This window comes from Lepidochelys kempii, chromosome 13 (assembly GCF_965140285.1).
Source record: "Lepidochelys kempii isolate rLepKem1 chromosome 13, rLepKem1.hap1, whole genome shotgun sequence".
Lineage (NCBI taxonomy): Eukaryota > Metazoa > Chordata > Testudines > Cheloniidae > Lepidochelys > Lepidochelys kempii.
The window spans coordinates 32,460,790-32,488,745 of NC_136392.1; the positions used below are offsets into that span (position 1 = coordinate 32,460,790).

General features: G+C 63.3%; 1 protein-coding gene across 1 annotated transcript; it reads left to right on the forward strand.

Moving 5' to 3' along the window:
* Nucleotides 1-1,303: 1,303 nt before the first annotated feature.
* On the forward strand, nt 1,304-27,785 carry ARHGEF40 (Rho guanine nucleotide exchange factor 40). Its single transcript, XM_073310107.2, has 22 exons — nt 1,304-1,506; nt 3,985-4,182; nt 5,027-7,418; nt 8,540-8,657; nt 9,119-9,224; nt 9,705-9,782; nt 10,210-10,326; nt 10,536-10,634; nt 11,013-11,140; nt 11,631-11,757; nt 11,946-12,074; nt 13,148-13,300; nt 13,799-14,568; nt 14,964-15,204; nt 15,493-15,579; nt 18,813-19,046; nt 19,854-20,024; nt 21,517-21,694; nt 22,396-22,500; nt 22,781-23,011; nt 23,390-23,493; nt 25,305-27,785. The coding sequence occupies exons 1-22, from the start codon at nt 1,504-1,506 to the stop codon at nt 25,398-25,400; spliced, it is 5,865 nt and encodes a 1,954-aa protein (XP_073166208.2). The 5' UTR covers nt 1,304-1,503; the 3' UTR covers nt 25,401-27,785.
* Nucleotides 27,786-27,956: the final 171 nt, after the last annotated feature.

Below are 27,956 nucleotides of genomic sequence, written 5' to 3' on the forward strand. Positions count from 1 at the left end.
TATTACTCTCCTAGTAGCAGACCATAACGGTAGCTTGAATGGCACCTTTGCCATCTGTGGTATCTTCAAAGAAGTCTAAGACTAGTTATCGGTTCCATTGATATGGAGACTAAGGCCCAGATAGCTAGGTGATACCCACACCGCTATCTCTGCCTGCTTGGAGAGCAAACAGCGCCCTTCCACTCACTGGGTAACAATGCACAACTAAGACAGAAACAGGACTCATAAAAAATTTACAAAATATTCCCACGTTGTCACATTTCTGTGACAGTTGCGTCTCCATTGTCAACAGGCCTCCTTGGGCCCAGGCTTTCTCTGGGTTGTCCAGGGACAGGGCTGCTCTAAATGGACCCCCCACCACCACCACCGCCCAGACGTCATAAGCTGTTTACTGATTCAAGTCACAGACCGGGCCAAACTCAGAGGCAAAGCACTAAGCAGCTTCACTCGGACCCCTGTCCCTCAGCGGGGTGCCTCTGCCCTTTTCACCCAGGGATGGGAGCAAGTCCCAGGTGATGTATTTCACACCAGCAAGAAGCTGGAACATGGTGTCAGGCTGCATTGAACAGACAACTACTTCAGCTGGCACTTCCTTACCTCTGCCACTCAGACGCGCTCCCGCTGCTCTCCTCTCCTGTACTTTATTCCAGATTCTGAGGTCTGAGCTATGTGGTCTCCTGGCTGAGGGGTGAAGGTCCCAGGGGAGACAGGCCCCAACTTTGGGGCAGTACCCTGGGGAAACATTCCCTGGCAACATTTTCTGGTAGGGCCGGAGAATAGATCAAGGGGTTTTTTTTACAGCTGCCTGAAACGGGATGTGCGTGGGGGCTGGGAATTCCTAGTCTGGGGAGGGGGAAGATCCTGAGTCTGGGTGTGGTGTGTGGGGGGTGTCCCTGGATAGGACAGGGTGTGTGTTGGGAGGGGGATCCCTAGATCCGGCAGGGTCTATGGAGTGACAGGGATGAGGAGGGACTACCCACAGGTAGGGGATCTTCTTGCGAGGTTGCTGTGGAGGGTTTCCCCAGGGTGGTGGTATGGGGCTCCCATGCAAGGCTGTAGGGGGTCGGGGGGTAAGGGTTGGGAGCTCCCTTGGGGGGCTCTATCCGCAGGGGGTTTGGGGGCCCCCAGGTAGTTAGGCTGGAGGGTCCTGGCTTGGGGTGCATTGGGGGTGCGCGGCGGAGTCAGGGTTATTCCAGTGGTAGGGGTACACGGGGGAGCCGATCCGGGTTCTGGGGGCCCCAGGCCAGGTTAGGGGGGTTCCGGGCAGATTGGGGCTGTGTAGGGGTCCCGGTCTGGGCGTGCCTCGGTCGCGCGGAGCTCGGGTCCGCTGCCCGGCACCGCCCGCCGCCGCCTGCGTCTCGGCGTCCCCCTTGGCGGGGCCCCGTCCTGCGTGAGCGGCTCCAGTCCAGCCCGGTGGCCGGAGGCGTCTAGCGGGACCGAGCCGCTGCGGCCCATGGGGGGGCGAGCCCCAGCGCCCGGCACGGGGAGCGCACTGGGTGCGCCATGGTCAGTATCGCCGCCCGGCCAGGGCCCCCAGGGGAACCCCCACCAGCCCCTGCCCCCTCCCGGCCAGGCCCCCCCCGGGTACCCCTTATCCAACTCCCGCCCGGCCAGGGCCCCCCACCCAACTCCCGCCTGGCCAGGCCCCCCCGGATACCTGCCATCCAACTTAACCTGGCCAGGGCCCCCCCGGGTAACCCCCACCCAGCCCCCGCCCGGCCAGGCCCCCCCGGATACCTGCCATCCAACTTAACCTGGCCAGGGCCCCCCCGGGTAACCCCCACCCAGCCCCCGCCCGGCCAGGCCCCCCCGGATACCTGCCATCCAACTTAACCTGGCCAGGGCCCCCCCGGGTAACCCCCACCCAGCCCCCGCCCGGCCAGGCCCCCCCGGATACCTGCCATCCAACTTAACCTGGCCAGGGCCCCCCCGGGTAACCCCCACCCAGCCCCCGCCCGGCCAGGCCCCCCCGGATACCTGCCATCCAACTTAACCTGGCCAGGCCCCCCCGGATACCCCCCATCCAACTTAACCTGGCCAGGGCCCCCCCGGGTACCCCCCATCCAACTTAACCTGGTCAGGGCCCACCGGGTAACCCCCACCCCTCCTTCTCCTGGCCAGGGCCCCCTAGATACCCCCCACCCAGTCCCGACCTGGCCAGGCCCCCCCCCGTAACTCCCACCCCTCCTTCTGGCCAGGGGCCCTGGATACCCCATATCCAACTTAACCTGGTCAGGGCCCCTCGGATATCCCCCACCCAGCCTCCTCCCAGTCACGGCCCCCCAGGTAACCCCCACCCCTCCTTCTCTCAGCCAGGGCCCCAGGGTACCCCGCATCCAACTTAACCTGGTCAGGGCCCCTCGGGTATCTCCCACCCAGTCCCTGCCCGGCCAGGGCTCCCCAGGTACCCCCCACCCAGCCCCTGCCTGGCCAGGGCCCCTGGTTACCCCCCATCCAACTTAACCGGGTCAGGGCCCCTGGGATATCGCCCACCCAGCACTGGCCTGGGCTCCCCGGGTATCCCCCATCCAGTCCCCTCCGGCCAAGGCTCCCTGGGTGCCACCCCTCCATCTCTTCAGCCGGACAGGGTTTCCCGGGTGTCTCCTTCCATTGGTGCTGGAACTAGGGGTTATGGGGGTGCTGCCGCACCCTCTGGCTCAAAATGGTTTCCATTATATACTGGGTTTACAGTTTGGTTAAATGGCTCTCAGCATTCCCACTATAAAAACTGTTCCAGCACTCCAGTCCCCCTCTACCCCTTCTGCCCGGCCAGGGCTCTGTAAGTACCCCCCATCCACCTCTCTTCTGGCCAGGACTCTCTGGCTATCAAGGGTCCATCTGCCTCCCGCTGCTCCTAGTCTCCCCCCCCCCCCCATGTCTCTCCCTGGATTCTCTGGTTGTCCTTGCGCCGTCCTGTACACAGGGAATGCCAAGAGCTGGGAGGGGACACTCCTGTGAGCTGTGTTTATACAGGAGTTGGACGGGAGGCACTGGATGGGGCGTGTCTGTCTGTCTCATAGGGAGTCACCCTGGTGGGGGCTGGGTGGTGGGGATCGCCCTGGGGCCAGGGGTCCCTGGCTGGGCACTGTCACAGGGAAGCTTGCAGCACAAGGGTCTCCATTTGGGCACTGCGTGGGGTAGCTTGCGTTGCCTAGAGTTTCCAGCTGGGCACTGTCACAAGGAAGCTCGCAGCACTGGGAAGTTGCATGTGTCTGTCTACAGTAGAGATTTCCCTCTCCAATTCCCCCACTCCTGGCCAGTGCTGTGGGGAGCAGGGGACTGGGGTATTGTGGGGCTGTCCTGCCCTGAGCGGGGTATGGTGATGGGGATAGATGGCCAGGGGCCAGTTCCCCAACCCTAACCAGTGCCTGCTCTGTGTGGGGCAGAGGGCTGAGGTGATGTCTGTGTGGGCGCAGGCCCCCTCTGAGTTGGGTATGGACTTGGAGATAGATGCTGAGGGCTGGTCCCTGCCCTCACTTGGCACCGGTGCCAGCTGATGGGGTGTGAGGAGCGGAGTCTAGACAGAGCTCTCCCCTCCCCATGGCAGTTTCCTGGCCTTGTGCGCTGCGGAAGGAATGAGCTCAGCGCCGTTAATGGCTTGCAGCTGGTGCAGGGGCTGTGCTCGGCTCCCTGGCCCAGCCCAGCTGTGCTCACGCTGTCGGCTAGCTTGGACTGGGCTTGGCACCCTTGTGTGGGCAGGGCCCTGGCCCATAACGGGAGCTGGGCTGTTTAGTACACGCTGCACAGCGCCTTCCCACACCTCAGGGCCTCAGCTGGGCGAGGTCTGGGAGGAGAGCGGGTTAGAGCTGGGGATCTGGGAGCCAGGACTCCTGGGTTCTCTCTCTGAGCTGAGAGGTGGTGGGGTCTAGTGGGATGGAGCAGGGGGCCTGGGAGCTGTGCACCAAGACTTCTGGGTCGTCTCTCTGAGCTAGGAGAAGAGTGTGACTAGTCTTTAGGGCAGTGCTGTGTTGCCCTTCCCCGCAGGAGCCCGAGCCAGTGGAGGACTGCGTGCAGAACACACTCTCGGCCCTGTACCCGCCCTTTGCGGCCACAGCGCCCACCCTGCTGGGGCAGGTGTTCGAGGTGGTGGAGCGAACGTACCGGGAGGATGCCCTGCACTACACCATTGAGTTCCTCATACCGGCCAAGCACATCCTGGCACGCATTCAACAGGAGGCCTGTGTGAGTCTGTCTGTCCCTCCATCTGTCCATCCACGTGTATCTGGCCCAATGTGTGCAAAGGTGTGGGTTTGGCCCGGTGCATGGAGGGTTGTGTGTCTGTTTGCAGGCCTGATGCATGGGGGGGCATGTGTCTGTCTACAGGACCAGCTCACGGAGGGGGCGTCTGTCTGTCCATGGGCCCGGCAGGTGGAGGGCCGTCTGTCTGTGGGTCTGGCACATGGAGGTGGCGTGCATCTGTCTGTGGGCCTGGTGCACTGAGGGGTGTCTGTCCATAGGCCTAGCGTATGGAGGGGAATGCCTCTGTGGGCCTGGCCCATTGAGGGGCTTCTGTCTGTGTGCTGGTGCGTGGAGAGTATGTGTGGCTACAGGCCCAATACATGCAGGGGTGTGCGTCAGTCTGTGGGCTCAGCGCATGGAGGGGGCGTGCGTCTGTCTGCAGACGCGGAGCATGGAGGGGGCGTGCATCTGTCCTCGGACCCGGAGCATTGGGGGGCGTGCATCTGTCCTCGGACCCAGAGCATTGGGGGGGCGTGCATCTGTCCTCGGACCCGGAGCATGGAGGGGGCGTGCGTCTGTCTGAGGGCCTGGCGCATGGAGGGGGCGTGCGTCTGTGGGTCCGGTGCTTGGAGAGGGCATGCAGCTACAGGCCCAGTGCATACAGGGGTGTGTGTCAGTCTGTGGGCCCAGCACGTGGAGGGGTGTCTGTCTGCCTGTCTGTGGGCCTGGTGTGTGGAGCGGTTTGCGGCCAGGCCCAGCGCGTGGAGGGACGCATCTGGCCTCGCAGGCGCAGGACCGGGTGCCCCAGGTTGGGCTGCCCCCTGACTCTGTCCCTCTCCCCCCTCAGGCCCAGTACAGCGGGTTTGTGTTCTGTCACGAGGGGTGGCCGCTCTGTCTGCACGAGAAGGTCGTGGTGCAGCTCAGCTCCCTGCCCTGGCAGCAGCTGTGTCCTGGCGACTTCTACCTGCAGGTGGCCCCCTACCTGTCTCATGCCCCCCGCCTGGTACTCAAGTGCCTGTCGCCGGACGGGCGCAGCGTGCAGGAGCTGCCGGTGCTGCCTGACGCCTACCCCTTCCTCTTCACTGCCGAGTGGCTGAACGGCATCAACAAAGACCGGCGGGCCGGGCGGCTGGAGCGTTGCCTGCTGGCCGCTGAAGAGCGGGTGCTGCGCCTGCCCTGGACCGAACTCATCTGCCCGCAGTTTGTGCACCAAGGCAGCTTCATGGTGGGGCGGCGTTGCCTGCCGGGCCGCAGCCCTGAGGTGCTGGGGGCTCGCAGCCCTGGGGATGGGCGCCACTCAGGCGGGGAGAGCCAGGAGGCGGAAGGTGTGGGCCTGGAGGGGGAGTACGTGCAGCTCCTGGAAATCAGCCCGCCACGTCATGATGCCCCCCCAACCCCAGTGTCCCCCAGTTCCCAGACCCGCACCCTGCCCGCCCGCAAGGGCCAGGGCAAAGGCCGCAACCGGCGCCACCGTGCCTGGCTGCACCACAAGCCCAGCCGGGAGGAGACTCTGCCCAGGAACCGGCCCCGCAGGACCTGGGAAGGGGGGCGGCCAGGGGCAGATCCCGGCCAAGCAGGGCTCCTCCGGGGCTGGGACCTACAGAGGCCATACGGGGAGACTGGAGGGCCGAGGGTCAGCCAGGGGGATGGGCAGGATCGGGGAGGCCCTGCACACAAAGTGGCAGCACAGAGTCGGGGCAAAGGGGGGCGTCTGCCTGGGGAGAGGCAGTGGGGAGGAGACACTGGGGAGAAGGCAGGGGATCCCAGTCTGGGGGGGGACAAGCAGCGCGGTGGGGACCCTCCAGAGGGGCAGCGGGAAGGGGATCTCAGCCTCAGGGAGGAGCAGCGTGCTGAGGACCTTGGGGAGGGGCAACATGTGGGGGATCCCAGCTTCAAGGAGGAGCAGCGGGGCCGGGACCCTGAGGAGAAGCAGCGGGATGGGGTCCCTGAGGAGAGGCAGAAAGGAGGGGATTGCAGCCTCGGGGAGGAACAGCAGAGCAGGGACCCTGGCACCCCAGCCATCTCTCCCCAGCCCAGCACTGTGGCTGAGGTGCAGGGACTTAGTGAGGGAGGGGGGCAGGCGACCTGGCCAGCTGCATGGCCTAGCCCTGGGCAGCAGGCACAGAGCCAGGGTCTTTCAAGGCCGAGCAGCCCCCAGCATGAGGCTTCCAGTGCTGACCTGAGGTCAGCCAGAGCAGAGCCACCAGGAGCCAGGACTAGCCCCCAGCAAGGGGCCATTGGGGACTCTGCTGCGGGGCTGCCACACCGGGCTGCCAAGGGCAACCGCAGAAGGAGAAAGTGGGGAGGGAGAGGCTGCCCCACCAATGTGGATTGGAAGGAGCCTGGGTCTCCTGGGACAGGGGTGGGGGATGCCCCGGCTGGCACCAAAGAGGGCGGTATCCCTGCTGGCACCAGACTCCCTGTTGTCCCCACCCCAAGAGAGGGGGACATCCCCCCAAGCACCAAAAAGGAGGGCAGCCCCTCTGGCACCAGACTGCCCATTACCTCCGCCCCAGGAGAGGGGGGCATCCCCCCCACCACCAAAGAAGGGGGTGTTCCCCCCAGCAGCACAGAAGGAGGCAGCCCCTCTGGCACTGGACTCCCTGTTGCTCCCACCCCAGGAGAAGGGGGCATTCCCCCCAGCAGCACAGAACGGGACAGCCCCTCTGGCACTGGACCCCCTGTTGCTCCCACCCCAGGAGAAAGGGGCATTCCCCCCAGCAGCACAGAACGGGACAGCCCCTCTGGCACTGGACTGCCCGTTGTCCCCACCCCAGGAGAAGGAGGCGTCCCCCCCAGCAGGACAGAGCCAGACAGCCCCTCTGGCACCAGACTCCCCATTGCCCCCACCCCAGGAGAAGGAGGCATCCCCCCCAGCAGCACAGAGCCAGACAGCCCCTCTGTCACCAGACTCCCCGTTGCCCTCACCTCAGGAGAGGGGTCCATCCCCCCCAGCCAAGAGGAAGAGACTCGTGCTGACTGCCCCGGGCAGGGGGCCCTCACAGCGGCCCTGGCAGAGGCTGCAGTCCCCACAGGCGCAGAGGAAGAGGCTGCCCCCAGACCCCTGGAGAGGACGGAGGCCATTGGTGCTGGCACAGCCCCCTTTGTGAAGAGTGCTTTGCCCCTCACGGGGGGTGCAGGAACCAGCTGCCCCGTGGAATCCTTGCCCCCCACCTCGGCCCCTGTGGAGCAAGATGTAGACTGGGAGCTTTTGGGCTCAGGCATCTTCCAGCTGACAGGTGAGTGCCCGCACCTATGCTGGTTAGCGGCTAGGCACCTGGACGGGGGAGGGCTGGCACCCCAGAGCCTGGTGTAGCAGCACCCCACCCTCACATCCCTCCTGTTGCCTTGATGCAGGTCCACTCCCCTTCTCCGCTTGGACCTGGTGCCCTGTCGCCCTAAGTGCGCTGAGGGAGCTGCCTGGACAAACCTGGCGTCCTGGAGCCAGCCAGGCCAAGGAAAGCCCAGTGCCAATGCCCGGATGGGCTGTGGCCCAGCAGAGAGGGCGCTGGGTGGGAGCTAGGAGGTCCTGGGGTCTAGAGGTGCTTTGGTCTTGGACAGAATGTGTGCCCACGGGCCTGGAGCCCCTTGGCTGGGGGCCCTGAGTTGCCCCCTCGTGCTTCTTGCTGGGTTCATTATTTCCATTCCCTTCCCAGGCAGCCTGGCCTCAGCCCCTCCTTTACAGGCAGATACGGTAATGTGGGTGCAGCCCCTGGGGCAGGGGTCAGAAAGAGGGCTCAGCCACCAGCTACTGGGGCAAATGAACAGAGCATGCAACCCCTGGTTGTGCCACGCTGTGCCACGCTGTGCTGTCCACGCCCCTCTGGTCTGGCGGCCTCGTGGGGAGCCATGGCATGGGAAGGAGGCAGTGGCTGTCTGAGGGAAAGGCTGCTGCTGGGTTCAGTGCCATGGCCTGGTTGTCTGGGGCAGGGGTTTTCTACAGCTGGGCATCTCCCAAGGGGCAGAGCTAGGTGCCTGGCACCACAGGGGAACAGAGCAAGGGCGGCGGGGCGGGGATGGGGGTTCCTGCTGGGGGCAGGGAGAGTGCAGTGCACTGGGGAGGGGTCTGTAGGGGTCATGGAGGAACGTTTTCCTCTGGGATCCTCTGTTCCCCTTTGTGGAGAGGCTGTGGGGGAGAAACTCCCCTTCTGCCACCTGCAAGCTCACATCAAGCGCAGGGAAGACCCCAAGCAGCCGCTCCTCCTGCTTGGCCTAGCTTCTGGGAGCGCAGAATAGAACTGCTTGCTCCCATCACCCTAGGGCTGCCCCACAGCTGTCCTCCCTCTGCCATGCTCCTGGCAGGGGTGTCACAGGCCCTGCCCAGGCACACAGTCTCCTTCACCCTGCCTTGCCCCTGCAGGCGGAGTAGACCGGATGGGAAGGGCCTTGCTGACCGTCACCCCCCAGCCCCCAGGGGAGTCAGCCCCAGCTCAGGGGGAGCTGAGCCAGGCCCTGCGATACCTGCATTCACTGCTCAGGTAACACCAACGGGGAGACCCCCGTCCTCCCACATCCATCCCCCTGCATCCCTACCCCCCCACACACACAGATCCCTGCTGACCCTCCCCATCCCTACGCCAACTCCTCCCAGCTCATGGGGAGCTGAGGCAAGCCCTGTGATACCTGCATTCGCTGCTCAGGTAATGACAACAGGGAGACCCCAGTCCTCCCACATATGTCCCCCCACTTTTCACATCTTCCCCCCCACTAGCTCCTTCCACACAGCCCCCACACCCTCATCCCCACTTGTCACACCATCCCCCATGCTCCCTACATAAACCCCCAGGCCATTGCATCCCCTACACCAACCCCACATTGTCCTCCATACACCCCCACAACTGCCCCATGCCACACACCTCGCCCCATTTCTGCTCCCTCATCTCCTATGGGGGGTGAGAGCTCTCACCCCATTAACCCCTCACTGTCCTCTCCCCTGTAGGAAGGAGCAGCAGGAGCTGGGGCTGACGGTGCTGCTGGATCTGCGGCAAGGGGGGGCTCTGTCCCCCCATCCCCCTGCACTGCTGCCAGCCCTGCAGGAGCTGCAGGTACTGCCCCAGACAGACCCCCCCAACACTGCCCCCCACCTGCATATCCCCTTCCTACGCCCTCTAACGGTTCTCTGGTTCTCCCAGCACTGCGCCCCAGCCCCCCTGCGGAGCCCAGCCCTGCCTCGCCACCTCCTGCACGGCTGCCAGTCCTGCGAGGACCCAGCACAGCCACCCAGCTTCCCCTGCCATGACCCCTCCCCACCCCTTGCTTGCCTCCCACAGGGTACCTGCTGCTCCTCCCTACCACGCATGGCTCCCTGCCGACAGCCTGCACCGCCCCCCACATGGCCCCATGCTGCTCCTTACCCCCCAACAGCGCAAAGCTCCCCCCACTGCCTGCACCTTGGCATGGCCCCTCCCCACCCTGCTGCCAGCCCTGCAAGGACTCCAAAGAACAACTGTGACCCCTACCTGCCCCCCACACATCCCCCTGCCCTGGGCACTGGGGCGGCAGCTTGATTTCGTCTTGCCCTGCAGGAGGTGTCACCAGCTCTTGTGAGCCGCCTGCTGGTGCTGGCCCCACTGGTGGGCCATGAGGAGCTGCCCCTCATTCAGGTAGGGGGTGCCAGGGGGTCAGGGGTGGGGTAGGAAGGACTGACAGCACCTGAACCAGAGTGAGAGTGCTGAATGGGAAGGGTTTCCTGCCTGGAAGGTGCAGTTGGGAGGGTGTGGGAGGGATTCCCTGCCTGGGGAGGGATAATGGGAGGGAGTTCCCTGTCGGGGGCGGGGGGAATAATGGGAGAGGGTTCCCTGCCCGGAGGGGGGATAATGGAGCGGGTTTCCTGCCTGGCAGGTACAGCTGGGAGGAGGTGTGTGGGGGGGAATTCCCTGTCATAGGGGGATAATGGGAGGGGGTTCCCTGCCTGGAGGGGGGATAATAGGAGGGGGTTCCCTGCCTGGGAGCAGAGGGGTGGCAGGTTTTCCCCTGGCTGGGGGGGCAGTGGGAGTTCCTTGCTTGGTGACGCCCTGCTCCCTTCCCCAGGAAGCACTTGTGCTCTCCCCAAGCGACCTGCCCCAGTTCGTGGACCCAGAGCAGCTGCAGCCAACTCTAGGTGGGACCCTGCAGCACTCGCAGACCCAGTGGGTGGAGATGTGCCAGGTGAGAGCTAGGAGTGACCCCCATAACCCTCCAGCACCCCAACACCTCCACAACCCCTGCCCCCTGCAGCACCCCATGTCGCACAACCTCCCACTAACCAGGGGTGGCACATTCCCCACCGCAGTACCCCTGACTGAGCCCCAGCCCCTCTTCCTGCCATCTCCTCCAGGGGTCTGTGTCCCCCCACTGCCCGCTGTCTCTCCCTGCAGGCGCTGGAGGGGCTCTGTGGGCTTTGCCAGGGCGTGATCCAGTCAGTGCAAGTGGCCAGTGCCAAGTTGGAGGCATCAGAATTGGCCGAGGGCGACGAGGTACGTGACACCCCCATGCAGCTCGCCTGCCCCTAACCCATGGTCCCCTTGCAGCTCGGTGCCCCCTGGCCTTCCCATGACTCCCCTGCTCCCCAGCCCTGCTGCAGCTGTCCTGCCCTCCCCCTACAAGTCTCCTGCCACCCTGTATTCCCACACAGTCTTCCAGGCCTCCCTGGCTCTCCCCATGTGACTCTCCAGCCCCTGCAGGGCCCCCTTGGCCTTCCTGAGGGGGCTCTGGGCCGGACCGGCTGTTCGGGGGGCTCTGGACCAGGGGCTGGCTGGGCAGGGGGGGCTGGGCTGGGCTGGGTTGGAGGTTCTGGGCCGGGCAGGCTGGCTGTGCAGGGGGGCGTTGTATTGCTCACTGTTATGTGCCCGCAGGCGCTCTCTGTGCGGATCTCCGGACACAAGGATGCCATGCAGAAGCTGCTGTCAGACCCACGGTTGCTGGAGTTGCAGAGCAGTGGGGGGTCCCTGCTGGCTCAACTGTCCTCATCAGGGACCTGCAGGTGACACCTGTCCCACATCCCAAAGGGACGGGAGGGCACACCAGGCCTCACAATGGGAGGGCATCAGGCCCCACACGGGGTGTGTCCCGACAACCTATGCTGGGGGATGGCCCCTGTGCCAGAGTTCTCTCACTGTAGTTGGGAGAGGTGGTCTCTGCCCGCCTTATACACATGCTTGCTTGCGAAACTGCCCCATACCCTGTGGCCTGGCAGAGCGGGGTCGAGGGAGGAGGGGCAGGGGCCGAGGTTGGCGGCATGGTGATGTGAGAGGCAGGGAGTGACATGCTATTTGCTGTCCCCAGGCCACAGTGTGGGGGGCTGGCAGGGTGTGGCGGTTGCTAGATGGAGTTGGCAGCGTAGGGGTGGCTGGGCAAGCGTGGGGCTGGCAGTGAGGGGGCAATGCGTGGGGCAGGGGGATGGCGCATGGGGCAGTGGGATGGCACGGGGGGCGGCGCGTGGGGCAGGGACTGACATCCTCTCCCATGCGCAGTGGCCAAGCCATGAGGGCTGTCAGCTTGTATCAGGAGGTGGACGACGCCATTCATAGGCTGGTGCAGCTCAGCAATCGGTGCCTGGGGGAGCTGGAGCAGGAGAGGAGCCGCCGGCAGATGACACAGGTAGTACCCCTCTGCTACCTCCCCTAGTGACCTTCCCCCCTCACTGCCCCCCCACAGGTTCCCTCCCAACTCCCATGCCCAGCAGTCTGGCAGCCCCCATGTCCTCTCCCCCGCCATGCCTGGGGTGCTGACCCTCACATGCCTGCCCCCCTGCCCGTTCTTGTTGCTCTCACCCCCTGTCCTGGCAGGTGGTGGGCTGGCTGGCTGACCATGGGGAGCAGGCGCTGGCAGGATTCACCCCCATGGGGGTGGGGGATTCGTTGTTGACCGTGGAGGAGACGCTGGCGAAGTTTGAGGCTTTTCACACCCTTGCCAAGGTGAGACACTTCCCTGCCCCCTCCCCCACTTGAGTGCTGCACAGAGGGATCTGCAGGTACACACCCCCATGTGGGTGTTATTGGGGGCTGGGACCCTGAGGAGAAGAGTGTGGGTGGGGCGCTGCATACTGGGAGGCCTGGTTCTGTGGGACACTACATACCGGGGGGTGCCAGCTCTGCGGGGCTCTCTGTTCTGGGGGGGTGACGTAGCCTCTGTGGGGTTCTCTGTCCTGGGGGGCTGGCGTAGGCTCTGTGGGGCTCTCTGTCCTGGGGGGGTGGCGTAGGCTCTGTGGGGCTCTCTGACCTGGGGGGGTGGCGTAGGCTTTGCGGGGCGCTGTAATGAGGGGGGTTGCCCTGCGGGATGCACCATATTGAGGGGGAGCAGATCAGCTCTGCAAGGCGTGCCATAGCAAGGGTGGGGGAGCCTGAGCTTTACGGGGCACGCTGTAATGAGTGGGGCTGTATTGCATCTGCAGGATGCAACGTATTGAGTGTGGGCGGTGTCATCTCTGCCAGGCACGCCATACTGAGGGTGGGGGGGTTGCTTCGTCTCTGCGGGGTGAGCTGTTTCGGGGGGGCCCATTGGCTCTGTGGGGTATGCCGTACTGAGGGTGGGGGGTGCGTTGGCTCTGCGGGGTGCGCCATTCTGTGACGGGGGGGTGTCGGCTCTGTGGGGTGCATCGTATTTGGGGGACATCGGCTCCGCAGGGTAGGCAGGCATTGGGCTGAGAGTGGGCAGGCATAGAGCATCCAGTTGCTCTATGCTGTGGGGCGTGCGTTGCGTCTGTGGGGGGCTCTATACTGGGGGGGACATGGGCTCTGTGGGGTGCTCCATATGGGGCTGGGGGTGCATTAACTCTTCAGGACTCCCCATACTAAGGGTGGGGGAGCATTGGCTCTATGCTGTGGGGTGTGCATTGGGTCTGTGGGGGGCTCTATACTGGGGGGGGCACGTGCTCTATGGGTGCTCCACATGGGACTGGGCGGGGTTTGTGTCTGAGGGGCGTCAGCTCCGTGGGGCACTCTGTGCTGGCGGGAGTCTGGAGCATAGGGTCTCCTCCTCTCTCCCCCAGGAATGGCTGGCCCGGGGGCATGAGGCTCTGCGTCTGGCTGGTGACGGGGTCCTGGCCCCTGAGGGGCAGCAGCTGGAGAGCTTCGCGCGCCGGCTGGAGAGCTGTGCGCACACCATGCACAGTGCCCTGCGGCTGCACCGCTTCCTGCAGCAGGTGCCAGCCGCTCCGCGTGCTCCCTCTGTCTGTCTGTCTGTGCCTGCCCCATCCCTCCTTTCCCCTTTAGCATCCAGCTTAGTTCAGCCCAGGGGCGTGTTCCTGGCAGGGGAGCCGACTCCACATCTGAGGCAGCCCAGCCCCGCTATCCATGCCAGAGGCGGGTGTGGATGCCCCCAGGGCAGCATCACACATTGGGCGGGGGAGGGGGTGTGATTTTCCTGGGTCCATTTGTCATTCCTGCCCATTTCCATTGCAGGGCTTCCCATCCCCCCTGTCCCTGGCTCCCTTTCCCGCCCCCCTTCTTCCTCCCCGCTCTCCCCCCCACCATTAGCTCCCCATCCCCCATGGCCTGCATCACTCTGATCCTGGTGCCGGCTCCCCGTCTCCCCTGGCCTGCGTCCCCCCGTCTCCCCTGGCCTGCGTCCCCCTGACCCCGCTCCCTGTCCCCCATGGCCTGCGTCACTCTCACCCCGTCTCTCCTGCCCTCTTTCGTAGGCTCAGGCCTGGGCCCTGGAGGGCGCCCGGCGCCTGTCGGCCATTGAGGACGGCGCAGGGCCGGAGGTGGTGCTGGGGGCTCTGGGCCGGTACTGCCAGCAGCATGGCGAGATCTCGGACGGCGCCTTCCAGGAGATGCGTGGGCTGGCAGTGCAGAACCCCTGGGCGCTGCGGGAGCTGGGGCGCTGCCGGGCCCGCTGCCAGGAGCTGGGGCACCTCCTGCAGCGGCGGCTGGAAGTGGCATGGCAGACTGGGCCCCCGCCCCGGCGCCGTGCTGACAGCACCAGCACCTCCTGCTCACCGCAGCGCCCAACGAGGGGCCTGGACACCAGCCTGGGCTCCTCCCGCAGCATGAGCTGCCTGCTGCCCCCGCCTGGCAGCCTCTCCCCTGGCCTGTGCGAGGTGCCCTCTTGCCACTCACTGGCGTCCCCTAGGGACCCCGTGGAGACCAGCGACGAAGAGCGGAGCCCCCCTCCCACCAGCACCCCCACCGCTGCCTTCTTCCAGGCACCCACGCTGCCTCTGGGCACACTGCCCCCCTGCCAGCCTCCCCCCAGGGGTCCCCCCAGCACGCAGAGGGCACTGAGTGAGCCTGGCCCCAGCCCTCCCCGCCCCAGTGTCCTCATCCGCGGGCTGGAAGTGAGCAGCCAGGAGGTGGTGGACCGGACCTGCTCGCCCCGGGAGCACGTGATGCTGGTCCGCAGCAGTGCCCAGAGGGCCGAGGCGCCGTGGGGGGGCACGCCCAGCACTGAGCGGAAACGCCGCCTGGGGTGAGTCGCTCTGGAGGAGGAATATTTGCGCCACACCAGGACCCGGGGCTTCTGGGCACTGCCCCCACCCCTAACTGCCACCCCACATACGCACTGGGACCTGAATACCCCACACGCTGGGACCCATTGCCCCGTCTGAGAGAAGTGCACCCTGGCACCACCTGTTGGTGCCCATCGGGGGGAGGGCCCATTGGCACCTGTGAGGGTGTGGGGGCCACTGTGGCACAGGGCCCATCAGTACCCATGGGACGGCTGTCGCCCATGGGATTGAGGGGAGCATCGGGCTGGGTGACCCATGGGCGGCACGTAGGAGTGCCCCAGGGTGGGAGGCTCATCAGCACCCACAGGGTAGGGCACAGGGCCCTTCTCTGATGCCCATCCCCTCTCCTTCCCAGCGCCCAGCAGAGGCTGGTGGCAGAGCTGATTGCCTCGGAGCAGGAGTATCTGGGCTGCCTGGCTGAGTCGCTGGCCCTGGAGTCGGGATGCCAGGAGGTTCCCCCTGAGCTGAGACGCGAGTGCAGTGCCTTGGAGGGCACCCGCAACCGGCTGCTGGGCTTCCACCGCGCCTACTTCCTGAAGGAGCTGCAGGGCTGCGCCAGCCACCCACTCCGTGCAGGGGGCTGCTTCCTGCGATATGTGAGTGTCCAGCCCCGTGACCCATCTGGGGACCCCCACCCTCCCTCCGGAACGCCCCTCTCCCAGGCACCTCCCCCCACCCAAGGCATGAGTGCTGCTCACTGGCACCCCCATCGTCTTCCCTAGGAGATGCCAGTAGACCCCTGCAGGAGCCACAGCCCATCTGCCCTGGGTTCCTGCTCTAATTGCATTGGCCCAGCCCTTCTGTGTCTCCCCCGTGTCCCCTGTGCTGTGGGGAGGTGGTGAAGCTGAAGTTGACTCTAATTCCCCCATCACTCTCTGCGCCAGGCGGACCAATTCAGTCTCTATGCTCTCTACGTGAAGAACTGGCAGAAGCTCCAAGCGGCCCTGGCCTCTCAGCAAGCTGCCAACAAGGTACTATCTGTGTTGCCTGCATCTTCCCATGGAGAAGCTCAGAGCTCTGGGAGGGGAGTGGGGTTTAGTGGTTAGGCCAGGCAGGGCTGGGAGTTCAGGACTCTTGGGTTCTATCACATCAAATGCAAAAGTATAACTGAACAGGCCAAAAAAGGAATTTGAAGAGCAACTAGCAAAAGACACACAAAGAAACAGCAAATCTTTTTTAAGTACATCAGAAGCAGGAAGCCTGCCAAACAATCAATGGGGCCACTGGACATCTGAGGTGCTAAAGGAGCACTCGAGGCAGATGAGGTTTCAGAAAAGCTAAACAAATCCTTTGCATTGGTCTTCATTGCAAAGCATGTGAGGGAGGTTCCCACACCTGAGCCATTCTTTGTAGGTGACCAATCTGAGGAACTGTCCCAGGCTGAGGTGTGAGTAAAGGAGGTTTTCATAGAATCATAGAAGACTAGGGTTGGAGGAAACCTCAGGAGGTCATCTGGTCCAGCCCCCTGCTTGACCAACTCCAAATAAATCATCCCAGCCAGGGCTTTGTCAAGCTGGGCCTGTCGTCACAGGGCCATAAAAACCTCTAAGGATGGAGATTCCACCACCTCCCTAGGTAACCCTACTAGCGGAAGCTACTAGATCACATGCCCTGGTTCTCATGGGTGACTTTAATTTTCCTGATATCTGCTGGGAGAGCAATACAACGGTGCATAGACAATCCAGGAAGTTTTTGGAAAGCGTAGGGGACAATTTCCTGGTGCAAGTGCTAGAGGAGCCAACTGTGGGGGAGCTTTTCTTGACCTGCTGCTCACAAACCGGGAAGAATTCGTAGGGGAAGCAAAAGTGGATGGGAATCTGGGAGGCAGTGACAATGAGTTGGTTGAGTTCAGGATCCTGACACAGAGAAGAAAGGTAAGCAGCAGGATACGGACCCTGGACTTCAGGAAAGCAGACTTCGACTCCCTCAGGGAACGGTTGGGTAGGATCCCCTGGGGGACTAACATGAAGGGGAAAGGAGTCCAGGAGAGCTGGCTGTATTTCAAGGAATCCCTGTTGAGGTTACAGGGACAAACCATCCCGATGTGTCGAAAGAATAGTAAATATGGCTTGGCTTAACGGTGAAATCCTAGCGGATCTTAAGCATAAAAAAGAAGCTTAGAAGAAGTAGAAGGTTGGACATATGACCAGGGAAGAATATAAAAATATTGCTCGGGCATGTAGGAATGAAATTAGAAGGGCCAAATCGCACCTGGAGCTGCAGCTAGTGAGAGATGTTAAGAGTAACAAGAAGGGTTTCTTCAGGTATGTTGGCAACAAGAAGAAAGCCAAGGAAAATGTGGGCCCCTTAATGAATGAGGGAGGCAACCTAGTGACAGAGGATGTGGAAAAAGCTAATGTACTCAATGCTTTTTTTGCCTCTGTCTTCACGAACAAGGTCAGCTCCCAGACTGCTGCGCTGGGCATCACAACATGGGGAATAGATGGCCAGCCCTCTGTGGAGAAAGAGGTGGTTAGGGACTATTTAGAAAAACTGGACGTGCACAAGTCCATGGGGTCGGACGAGTTGCATCCGAGAGTGCTAAAGGAACTGGCGGCTGTGATTGCAGAGCCATTGGCCATTATCTTTGAAAACTCGTGGCGAACGGGGGAAGTCCCAGATGACTGGAAAAAGGCTAATGTAGTGCCAATCTTTAAAAAAGGGAAGAAGGAGGATCCTGGGAACTACAGGCCAGTCAGCCTCACTTCAGTCCCCGGAAAAATCATGGAGCAGGTCCTCAAAGAATCAATCCTGAAGCACTTGCATGAGAGGAAAGTGATCAGGAACAGTCAGCATGGATTCACCAAGGGAAGGTCATGCCTGACTAATTGCCTTCTATGATGAGATTACTGGTTCTGTGGATGAAGGGAAAGCAGTGGATGTATTGTATCTTGACTTTAGCAAAGCTTTTGACACGGTCTACCACAGTATTCTTGTCAGCAAGTTAAAGAAGTATGGGCTGGATGAATGCACTATAAGGTGGGTAGAGAGTTGGCTAGATTGTCGGGCTCAACGGGTAGTGATCAATGGCTCCATGTCTAGTTGGCAGCCGGTGTCAAGTGGAGTGCCCCAGGGGTCAGTCCTGGGGCCGGTTTTGTTCAATATCTTCATAAATGATCTGGAGGATGGTGTGGATTGCACTCTCAGCAAATTTGCAGATGATACTAAACTGGGAGGAGTGGTAGATACGCTGGAGGGCAGGGATAGGATACAGAGGGACCTAGACAAATTGGAGGATTGGGCCAAAAGAAATCTGATGAGGTTCAATAAGGATAAGTGCAGGGTCCTGCACTTAGGACGGAAGAACCCAATGCACAGCTACAGACTAGGGACCGAATGGCTGGGCAGCAGTTCTGCGGAAAAGGACCTAGGGGTGACAGTGGACGAGAAGCTGGATATGAGTCAACAGTGTGCCCTTGCTGCCAAGAAGGCCAATGGCATTTTGGGATGTATAAGTAGGGGCATAGCAAGCAGATCGAGGGACGTGATCATCCACCTCTATTCGACATTGGTGAGGCCTCATCTGGAGTACTGTGTCCAGTTTTGGGCCCCACACTACAAGAAGGATGTGGATAAATTGGAAAGAGTCCAGCGAAGGGCAACAAAAATGATTAGGGGTCTGGAACACATGACTTATGAGGAGAGGCTGAAGGAACTGGGATTGTTTAGTCTGCGGAAGGGAAGAATGAGGGGGGATTTGATAGCTGCTTTCAACTACCTGAGAGGTGGTTCCAGAGAGGATGGTTCTAGACTATTCTCAGTGGTGGAAAAGGACAGGACAAGGAGTAATGGTCTCAAGTTGCAGTGGGGGAGGTTTAGGTTGGATATTAGGAAAAACTTTTTCACTAAGAGGGTGGTGAAACACTGGAATGTGTTACCTAGGGAGGTGGTAGAATCTCCTTCCTTAGAGGTTTTTAAGGTCAGGCTTGACAAAGCCCTGGCTGGGATGATTTAATTGGGGATGGGTCCTGTGAAGGGAGTGGTGTCTAGTGGTTAGAGCGAGGGAGTCTGTGAGCCAGCACTCCTGGGTTCTAGCCCTGGTGCTAGGAAGGGAGTGGGGTCTAGTGGTTAGAGCTGGGGTCTGGGAGCTAGGATCTGTGGGTTCCGTTCCTTGGTCTGGGCGGCTGTTGGGATCTGGAAGCCGCAGTGATGGTGCAGTAGCCCGGCTTGTGGGCTCTGTGCTCAGCTCCTCTCCTCCCCCCAGATGGCACACAGCAGCCTAGAAGGTCCCTGGGAGGACACGGCGCTGGCAAGTGCCCTGCAGAGGCCCCTGGAGCAGCTGGAGCACTATGGGCACTTTCTGGAGGAGCTGCTGCAGGAGACGGACCCGGAGCAGGTGACAGAGCGCGAGGCCTTCCGGGCAGCGCAGCAGCTGCTGGAGTCCCAGGTGCAGCACGGCAGGAACCTGCTGGCGATGGAGCAGATCCGGGGCTGTGAGGTGACTGTAGCCAAGGGCCATCCCAGCATGCACTGCTCTGCCCAGAGGCCATCCCAAAATGCACTGCTCTGTCCTGGGGGGATGGGACCCCAGGGGCTCTCCTAGCATGCCCTGCTCCATCCCTACCAGAGCGGGTGGCCGGGGATCTCCCAGCATGCACTGCTCCATCCCTAACAAGGGTGGGGCAGAGAAGGGGGCAGCCAGGGGCTCCATCCCTACCCGAGGGGGCGGGCAGGGGCTCTCCCAGCGTGCGCTGCTCCGTCCCTACCCGAGGGGGCGGACGGGGGCTCTCCCAGCGTGCGCTGCTCCGTCCTACCCGAGGGGGCGGGCGGGGGCTCGCCCAGCGTGCGCTGCTCCGTCCCTACCCGAGGGGGCGGGCGGGGGCTCTCCCAGCGTGCGCTGCTCCGTCCCTACCCGAGGGGGCGGGCGGGGGCTCTCCCAGCGTGCGCTGCTCCGTCCCTACCCGAGGGGGCGGGCGGGGGCTCTCCCAGCGTGCGCTGCTCCGTCCCTACCCGAGGGGGCGGGCGGGGGCTCGCCCAGCGTGCGCTGCTCCGTCCCTACCCGAGGGGGCGGGCGGGGGCTCTCCTGCTCCGTCCCTACCCGAGGGGGCGGGCGGGGGCTCTCCCAGCGTGCGCTGCTCCGTCCCTACCTGAGGGGGCGGGCGGGGGCTCGCCCAGCGTGCGCTGCTCCGTCCCTACCCGAGGGGGCGGGCGGGGGCTTGCCCAGCGTGCGCTGCTCCGTCCCGGGGGGTGGCGAGCCTGGCCCGGGGAGGTTGCCCATTGCCCGCAGCATCTCCTCTCCCCACAGCTGGAGCTGAAGGCACAGGGGCAGCTGCTGCACCGGGACAAGTTCACCGTGCTGCGCGGGCGCCGCAAGTGCCATCGACACGTCTTCCTCTTCGAGCAGCTGCTGCTCTTCAGCAAGCGCAAGGGCACTGAGGGCGGCTTGGACGTCTACGTCTACAAGCAGGCCTACAAGGTGCGCCACCCTGCCCATGGGATCCCCCTGCCTTGCCCTGCCCCGCCCCTGGGATCTCCTGCCCCTGCCCTGTTCCCCCGCTCTGCCCCGCCCCTGGGATCTCCTGCCCCTGCCCTTTTCCCCCTGCTCTGCCCCGCCCCATGGGATCTCCTGCCCCTGCCCTGTTCACTCCGCCCTGCCCCATGGGATCTCCTGCCCCTGCCCTGTTCACCCGCTCTGCCCCGCCCCTGGGATCTCCTGCCCCTGCCCTGTTCCCCCGCTCCGCCCCGCCCCATGGGATCTCCTGCCCCTGCCCTGTTCCCCCGCTCCGCCCCGCCCCATGGGATCTCCTGCCCCTGCCCTGTTCCCCCGCTCCGCCCCGCCCCATGGGATCTCCTGCCCCTGCCCTGTTCCCCCGCTCTGCCCCGCCCCTGGGATCTCCTGCCCCTGCCCTTTTCCCCCTGCTCTGCCCCACCCCATGGGATCTCCTGCCCCTGCCCTTTTCCCCCTGCTCTGCCCCGCCCCATGGGATCTCCTGCCCCTGCCCTGTTCACTCCGCCCTGCCCCATGGGATCTCCTGCCCCTGCCCTGTTCCCCCGCTCTGCCCCGCCCCTGGGATCTCCTGCCCCTGCCCTGTTCCCTCCACTCCGCCCCGCCCCTGGGATCTCCTGCCCCTGCCCTGTTCCCCCGCTCCGCCCCGCCCCATGGGATCTCCTGCCCCTGCCCTGTTCCCCCGCTCCGCCCCGCCCCATGGGATCTCCTGCCCCTGCCCTGTTCACTCCGCCCCGCCCCATGGGATCTCCTGCCCCTGCCCTGTTCCCCCTGCTCTGCCCCGCCCCATGGGATCCCCTCCCCTTGCCTTGCCCTGCCCCATGGGATCCTCTCTCCCTGCCTTGTTCACCCCATGCCTTACCCTGCCCAATGGGATCCCATCCCACCTCATGGGATCACCTGCCCCTGCCTTGTCCCCCCGACTCTGCCCTGCCCTATGGGATCTCTTGCCCCTGCCTTGTTCCACCCTGCTCTTTCCTGCCCAATGGGATCCTGCCCCACTCAGTAGGATCTCCCCCTGCCCTGCACTACCCTGTCTCATAGGCTTCCTTCCCTGCCCCACCCCATAGGATCTTGCTCCACTCCCTGGGACCCCTTCCCCCAGCCCTGCCCCACCCCATGCGGCCCTCTCTCCCAGGACTTCAAGCAGGCCTTCAAGGTGCACTGCCCTGCCCAACTCCATAGGACCCCTACCACAATATTGCAAACAGGTCTTCAAGATACCCTGGCCCACCCCATGGGATCCCTGCCCCACCACATCCTGTTCCACTCCAGGGGATCTGCCCCCACTGCAAAGAGGCCTTCGAGGTGTGCTGGCTCATCCCACTCTGCCCCAGGAGACCACTTGCCCTGCCCCATAGCATTCCTCCCCCAGCACTACCTCCCCCATGGGTCCGCCTCTGCACTGCAAACAGGCCTTCGAGGTGTGTCTCACCTCCTGGCCATGCTGTCCGCCCCCCAGACGGCGGATATGGGGCTGACGGAGAACATCGGGGAGAGTGGGCTGCGATTCGAGCTCTGGTTCCGGCGTCGCAAGCTGCGTGAGGCCTACACGCTGCAGGCCTCCTCACCCGAGGTGAAGCACAAGTGGACCAGCGCCGTGGCTCAGCTGCTGTGGAGGCAGGCCACGCTCAGCAAGGGTAGGCGGAGGTGGTAGGGGGGGCAGGAATGGGGAGAACAGGTAGGACGAGATCCGGGGCTGCAATGAGATGAGGCGTGAGGGATGAGGTTGTGGGGTGAGTACATGGGCTCTGGCGTGTCAGGATTGGGGGAAGGAGTAGCTCTCATTGTGATGGGTTGGGGGAAGCAAGAGGACACGGGCACCAGCATGGCAAAATGAGAGGATGGGATTGGTGGGGGACACGGCCCTTGGTGTAATGCATAGGGACACATGTGGGCCTTGTGACAAGGCAGAGGAGAGGATGGGGGGCATGGGCCCTGCTGAGATGGCCCCAGCAGGGTGGAACTGGGGGGTGGTGGGCACATTGTGATGGGGTGGAGAAGGAGGGGGACAGGATGGGGAATGGTCCCGGTGGGATGGGATTTGGGGGTGGGCCCATTATGATGAGGTGGGGAAGGAGGGGGATGGGATGGGGAGTAGCCCAGGTAGGATGGGATTGGGGGGTGGGCCCTGCTGAGATGGGGTAGAGAAGGAGGAGGGGGATGGGACGGAGGGAGTGACCCCCAGCAGGATGGAATTGGGGGTGGGCCCCGTTGTGATGGGGAAGGAGGGGGATGGGTCAGGGAGTGGCCCCGGTGGGATGCGATTGGGGGATGGTCCCAGTTGGGATGGGGGCACGTTGCCCTGTTGTGACAGTCTCTCTCTGTGTGTCCTGCCCAGAACTGCACACCCAGGAGATGGTCTCCATGGGCATCGGGGACAAGCCCTTTGTCAGCATCCAGAGCCCCAGCCAGGCCCTGCTGAGCAGCCTGCTCACAGGCAGAGGTGAGGGGGGCTGGGTTGCGGGGGTGCCGTGGGGTGTGGGGCTGTCAGCATGGCAGGGTCACTCTGGGGGCGTCTTGGGAGCACAGCAGGGAGTCTCTCGGAGAGGGGGGACTCTGGGAGCAGCAGGGGTGATGGGGTCTCCTGGGGAGGGGAGGGGTCCTTAGGCTGTCTCTCTGGGGGCAGGGTTGGGGAGCAGTCTGTCTCTAGGAGCAGAGAGGTGCCTCCTTTGTGGGCTCGGGGGGGGTCTCTTCCCTGGTGCTCTCTCATCCCCTCTCTGCAGCCGCCCGCACCCGTGCCTCTGTGGCCGTCTCTTCCTTCAACCCCTGGGCCGGGGCCCCATGCTCCCCGCCGGCTGCCACGTCGTCCCCCCGCCCCAGCCCTGCTCCCCTGGGCCTGATCTGCGATGCCAGCACTGTGTCCCCTGCGTCAGGGCGCTCCCCTGGGGCCTGCTCGCTGCCAGGGCACCTGGAGGAGGAGGAGTGGGAGCTGGACGTCAAGCACATCCCCCGCAGTGAGCCCACAAGACAGGAGGGTTGCAGGGGTGGTGTCTCTGGGGAGCTCGGTGGAACCGTGGAGGGAAAGCTGGCTCCATGGGGAGGGTACACAGGGCTGGCACCTGGCATTCAGGGAGGTGTGGCTGCTTCAAAGAGACGGCTGGGTTTGGGGCTGTGTGGAGTCAGTGCGTGGTGGGCTGGCTTTGTGGGAGACATGTGGGGGGGTCTCTGCCTCTCCCCCACACCGAGGCTGCTGGGGCAACGCTGGTCCCTATTGTTGACACATGGCTCTGTGGTCTGTAGCCCAATCACTGTGGTGATGCCCAGCAATGCGTCTGGGCGGGCACAGGCATGGGTCCCTGGGCTCACCCTCCACCCCAATGGTTCTCTTGCAGCATCCGAGACAGCCGCTGGCTCAGGAGCTGCTCCGGCTCTGGGGGAGCCATCCCCCGGGCGGGCAGAGTCGCCAAGGGGTTCTGCCCCAGTGCAGCGCCGGCCAGTGAGTACAGGGGGGCACAGCAGGGGCTGTGGGGCAGGTGTCTGTCTTTGTCTCTATCCCCATCTCAGCTCTCGGGGCTCCAGGGGGCTCAGCTGTCACCTCACTTCGCCCACTCAGAGCTGCCAGGGTGGGGGCTGTGCTGCAGAGCAGGGTCCGTCCGGCTGTCAGTCCGTCCATTGGTCATGGATGTTGCTGGCAGTGCGTGTGTGTCTCTCTGGCTCAGTCTGTCTGTGCAGGGCTGGCTGGTAGACTGGCTGTATGTCTGGCTGTGCGTGGCCGGCTGGCTGTCTCTGTCAGGCTGTCTCTGCGTAGCTGGCTGTGTGTCTGTCTGAGCATGGCTGGCTGGTGGGCTGTGCTCTCTGGGAGGGGCTGGCATCTTTCCTGGGAGCATTGGGAGCATTTGAATTCACAGGAGTGCGGGGGGCATTACTGTCTTGCCTGGTAAGTGGCCGGGGATGGGCAGCACTGCAGGCAGGGCTCTGCGGGGCCCCAGGCCGGTTACCGTTTCCACCCCACCCCTACCCCTGCCCTGCCCTGCCCTGCTCCAACCCTGGGCACTGCGGGGCCCCAGGCCGGTTACGTTTCCACTCCACCTCCAGCCCTGCCCTGCCCTGCCCCAAGCCTAGGCACTGCGGGGCCCCAGGCCGGTTACCATTTCCACCCCCGCACCAGCCCTGCCCTGCCCTGCCCTGCCCTGCCCCAAGCCTGGGCACTGCAGGGCCCCAGGCCGGTTACCATTTCCACCCCTGCACCAGCCCTGCCCTGCCCTGCCCTGCCCTGCCCCAAGCCTAGGCACTGCAGGGCCCCAGGCCGGTTACCATTTCCACCCCTGCACCAGCCCTGCCCTGCCCTGCCCCAAGCCTGGGCACTGCGGGGTCCCAGGCCGGTTACCATTTCCACCCCTGCACCAGCCCTGCCCTGCCCTGCCCCAAGCCTGGGCACTGCAGGGCCCCAGGCCGGTTACCATTTCCACCCCTGCACCAGCCCTGCCCTGCCCTGCCCTGCCCTGCCCCAAGCCTAGGCACTGCAGGGCCCCAGGCCGGTTACCATTTCCACCCCTGCACCAGCCCTGCCCTGCCCTGCCCCAAGCCTGGGCACTGCGGGGTCCCAGGCCGGTTACCATTTCCACCCCTGCACCAGCCCTGCTCTGCCCTGCCCCAGGCCTGGGCACTGCGGGGCCCCAGGCCTGCTGGCTCCCAGGGGAGGCTGCTCTGGGGGTTGCCATTTCAGAACCAGTCTGCTCTTTTCTGCCACCATCTGTGTTCCCCACATGGGACCAAGGCACCCCCCAACCTTCCCACCCCTACCCTGTCGCCCATGCCCTTACCCCTAGCTCCACCCTCCACACTGGCCCAGGGATACCCTCTCTCCTCCCCATCTCCAACCCTGACCCCCGCTTCACATTCCCAGCCCCATTCCCTCCCCCTCCCCACAGTGATCCTGGCACCCTCACAAATGGTGTTTTATTTGTTTGCCAGAGAGACGGCCACGCCCCCCCCGACTTGGCGACCCCGCTCTGACCCTGGTGCCGAGGTACAGCGGCTGGGATGCCCCCTGGGCGCCCGTCAGTCTGTGTGTCTGTCTGCCCCGCTTCAGCACACGGGCGGGGCACCCACCCCTCCCCACTGCGTCTGTCCATCTGTCTAGTCCTCCTCCCCCACTCTGTGTCCGTCTGCCCTCCCATGTCCCCCTCGTGTCCATCTGCCCCCCACTGTCGCTGACCGTCTGCCCCTCCCCGTGTGTCTGTCCCCCCCTCCCTGTGTGTCTGTCCCCCCCTCCCTGGCACTCACCCTGCTCTCTCTCTCCCCCAGAGCTGGGTCTGGAGCCTGCACAGGAAGCTGTTTGCCTCTCGTGGTTGCGTGGGGCAGGATCGGAGCCCTGGGGCTGCCAGGAATAGGACAGTCTGAGCCCCTGGCAGACCCCTGGCACTGCACCCCACAGGCTGTACCCCACAGATCCTTCCCTCCCCACCCACTGCATGGAGCCCCCAGACGACCCCCAGCCACTGCCTCATGGGTCCTCCCCTTACCCTTCATGGGACTAGTAGGGCCCTGTAGCTACGATGTGGGGTGGGGAATGGGTATCAGTGGAGGGCGCAGTGCCCCATGGCCTGGGAGGGGAAAGACAGTGATGGTGTGGGCAGGAAACCCGTCTGGCCTGGGCGTCAGAGCAGCGGGGCTGGCCTGGGGCTAGAAGGGCAGTGATAGCTGCACCCTGAGTACGGCCTGGGACTGCCCCAGCACCAGCACCTGGCTAGCACGAGGACCCTGCTCTCATGGACCCCGAGTGTGCCCACCCGTGGCCCCGCACACTCACCGAGCTCCCCGTGCATGTGCACAGACCCCATGAGGATTGCCACTCATGTGCATACTGATCCCTGTCTCACCCAGCCGTGCCTCCATGTGCCACAACCCCTTCAGTGCCCAGGTCCACACTGATCCCTGTCTCAGCCAGCCATGCCTCCACGTGCCACAACCCCTTCAGTGCCCAGGTCCACACTGATCCCTGTCTCAGCCAGCCATGCCTCCACATGCCACAACCCCTTCACGTGCCCACGCACACACTGATCCCTCTCTCAGCCAGGCATGCCTCCACATGCCACAACCCCTTCACGTGCCCACGCACACGCTGATCCCTCTCTCAGCCAGGCATGCCTCCACATGCCACAACCCCTTCACATGCCCACGCCCACACACACACTGATCCCTGTCTCAGCCAGTCGTGCCTCCATGTGCCACAACCCCTTCACGTGCCCACGCCCACACTGATCCCTGTCTCACCCAGCCATGCCTCCACATGCCACAACCCCTTCACATGCCCACGCCTACGCACATGCTGATCCCTGTCTCACCCAGCCATGCCTCCACGTGCCACAACCCCTTCACGTGCCCACGGACACGCTGATCCCTGTCTCAGCCAGTCGTGCCTCCATGTGCCACAACCCCTTCACGTGCCCACGCACACGCTGATCCCTGTCTCACCCAGCCATGCCTCCACATGCCACAACCCCTTCACATGCCCACGCCTACGCACATGCTGATCCCTGTCTCACCCAGCCATGCCTCCACGTGCCACAACCCCTTCACGTGCCCACGGACACGCTGATCCCTGTCTCACCCAGTCGTGACTCCATGTGCCACAACCCCTTCACGTGCCCAGGTCCACACCACTCCCCTTCTGAAGCAGCTGTAGCCACCAGGGTTACTGCAAGGCAGCCACAAGGGCCCTGGGGTGACCCAGCCTCATCAGCCAGGGGCAGGAGCATCACAGGAAGTCTTTACCTGGCAGACTGGAGCATCATAGAACAGTCCCTTCTGGGGAGATTGGAGAACTGTGGGAAATTCAGTGGCTGGTAGACTGGAGCATTGTGAGACACTGTGCTGGGAGCGACTGGAAGATCATGGGAAATTCTGTGCTTGGTGTACTGGAGCATCATGGGATGTTCCCTGCTGGGGATACAGGAGCATCGTGGGAAATTCAGTGCCTGGCTGACTGGAGCATCCTGGGACATTCCGTCCTGGGGATACTGGAGCATCATGGGACATTCTGTGCTCAGGGATTAGAGCATTGTGGGAAATTCTCTGTCTGACAGACTGGAGCATCATGGGGATTCAGCTCTTGGGGCCGGAGCTTTATACAAGTACTAAGGAGTATATAATATACAATATATTTACTGAGGGAGCTGGGCCGGCAGGAGTGGGGGCTGCGGCTGCCAGGGAAGCAGGAGCCTGTGGGGCCTGGCCTAGGAATGAGAGGTATACTGGAAGGCTGCTGCCTCATGCCCTCAGGACCTGGCACTGAGGCCCCCCCCGACTATGGGGTGGAGGGGCTGGGGTGACTGCATTTGGAGCCAGGAAGCCGGTCGCTGTACAGACTCCCGGCCATTTATATCCTGCATATTAATAAAGCCATGCCGGCAGCTGTCTCTGTCTCTGTTCCCGTGCTGTGGCCAGTCCCACTGCAGGACCCAGCTGTGTGCCAGCATCCAGGCGCGCCAGAGCAGCCCCAGCCTCCATAAAATCCTATGACTGGAAGGGACTGTTAGAGGTCGTCTAGTCCAGTCCCCTGTGCTGCTGGCAGGGCTACGTATTATCTAGACCATCCCTGACAGGTGTTTGTCTAACCTGCTCGTAAACAGCTCCAATGATGGAGATTCCACAACCTCCCTGGGCAATTTATTCCAGTGCTTAACCACCCTGACAGGAAGTTTTTCCTAATGTCCAACCTAAACCTCCCTTGCTGCAATTTAAGCCCATTGCTTCTTGTCCTGGCCTCAGAGGTTAAGAAGAACAATTTTTCTCCCTCCTCCCTGTAACAACCTTTTATGTATTTGAAAACTGTGATCATGTCCCCCTCAGTCTTCTCTTCTCCAGACTGAGAACACTGGGTTTGTGTAATCTGCCCTCATAGGTCATGTTTTCTAAACATTTTATCATTTTTGTTGCTGTTCTCTGGACTTTCTC

Coding starts and splice junctions, on each gene's coding strand:
- ARHGEF40 (XM_073310107.2), top strand. Junction 10,327..10,535: donor AGTGGGTGGAGATGTGCCAG/GTGAGAGCTAGG, acceptor CTCTCCCTGCAG/GCGCTGGAGGGGCTCTGTGG. Junction 23,494..25,304: donor CCCCAGTGCAGCGCCGGCCA/GTGAGTACAGGG, acceptor TCTCTCCCCCAG/AGCTGGGTCTGGAGCCTGCA.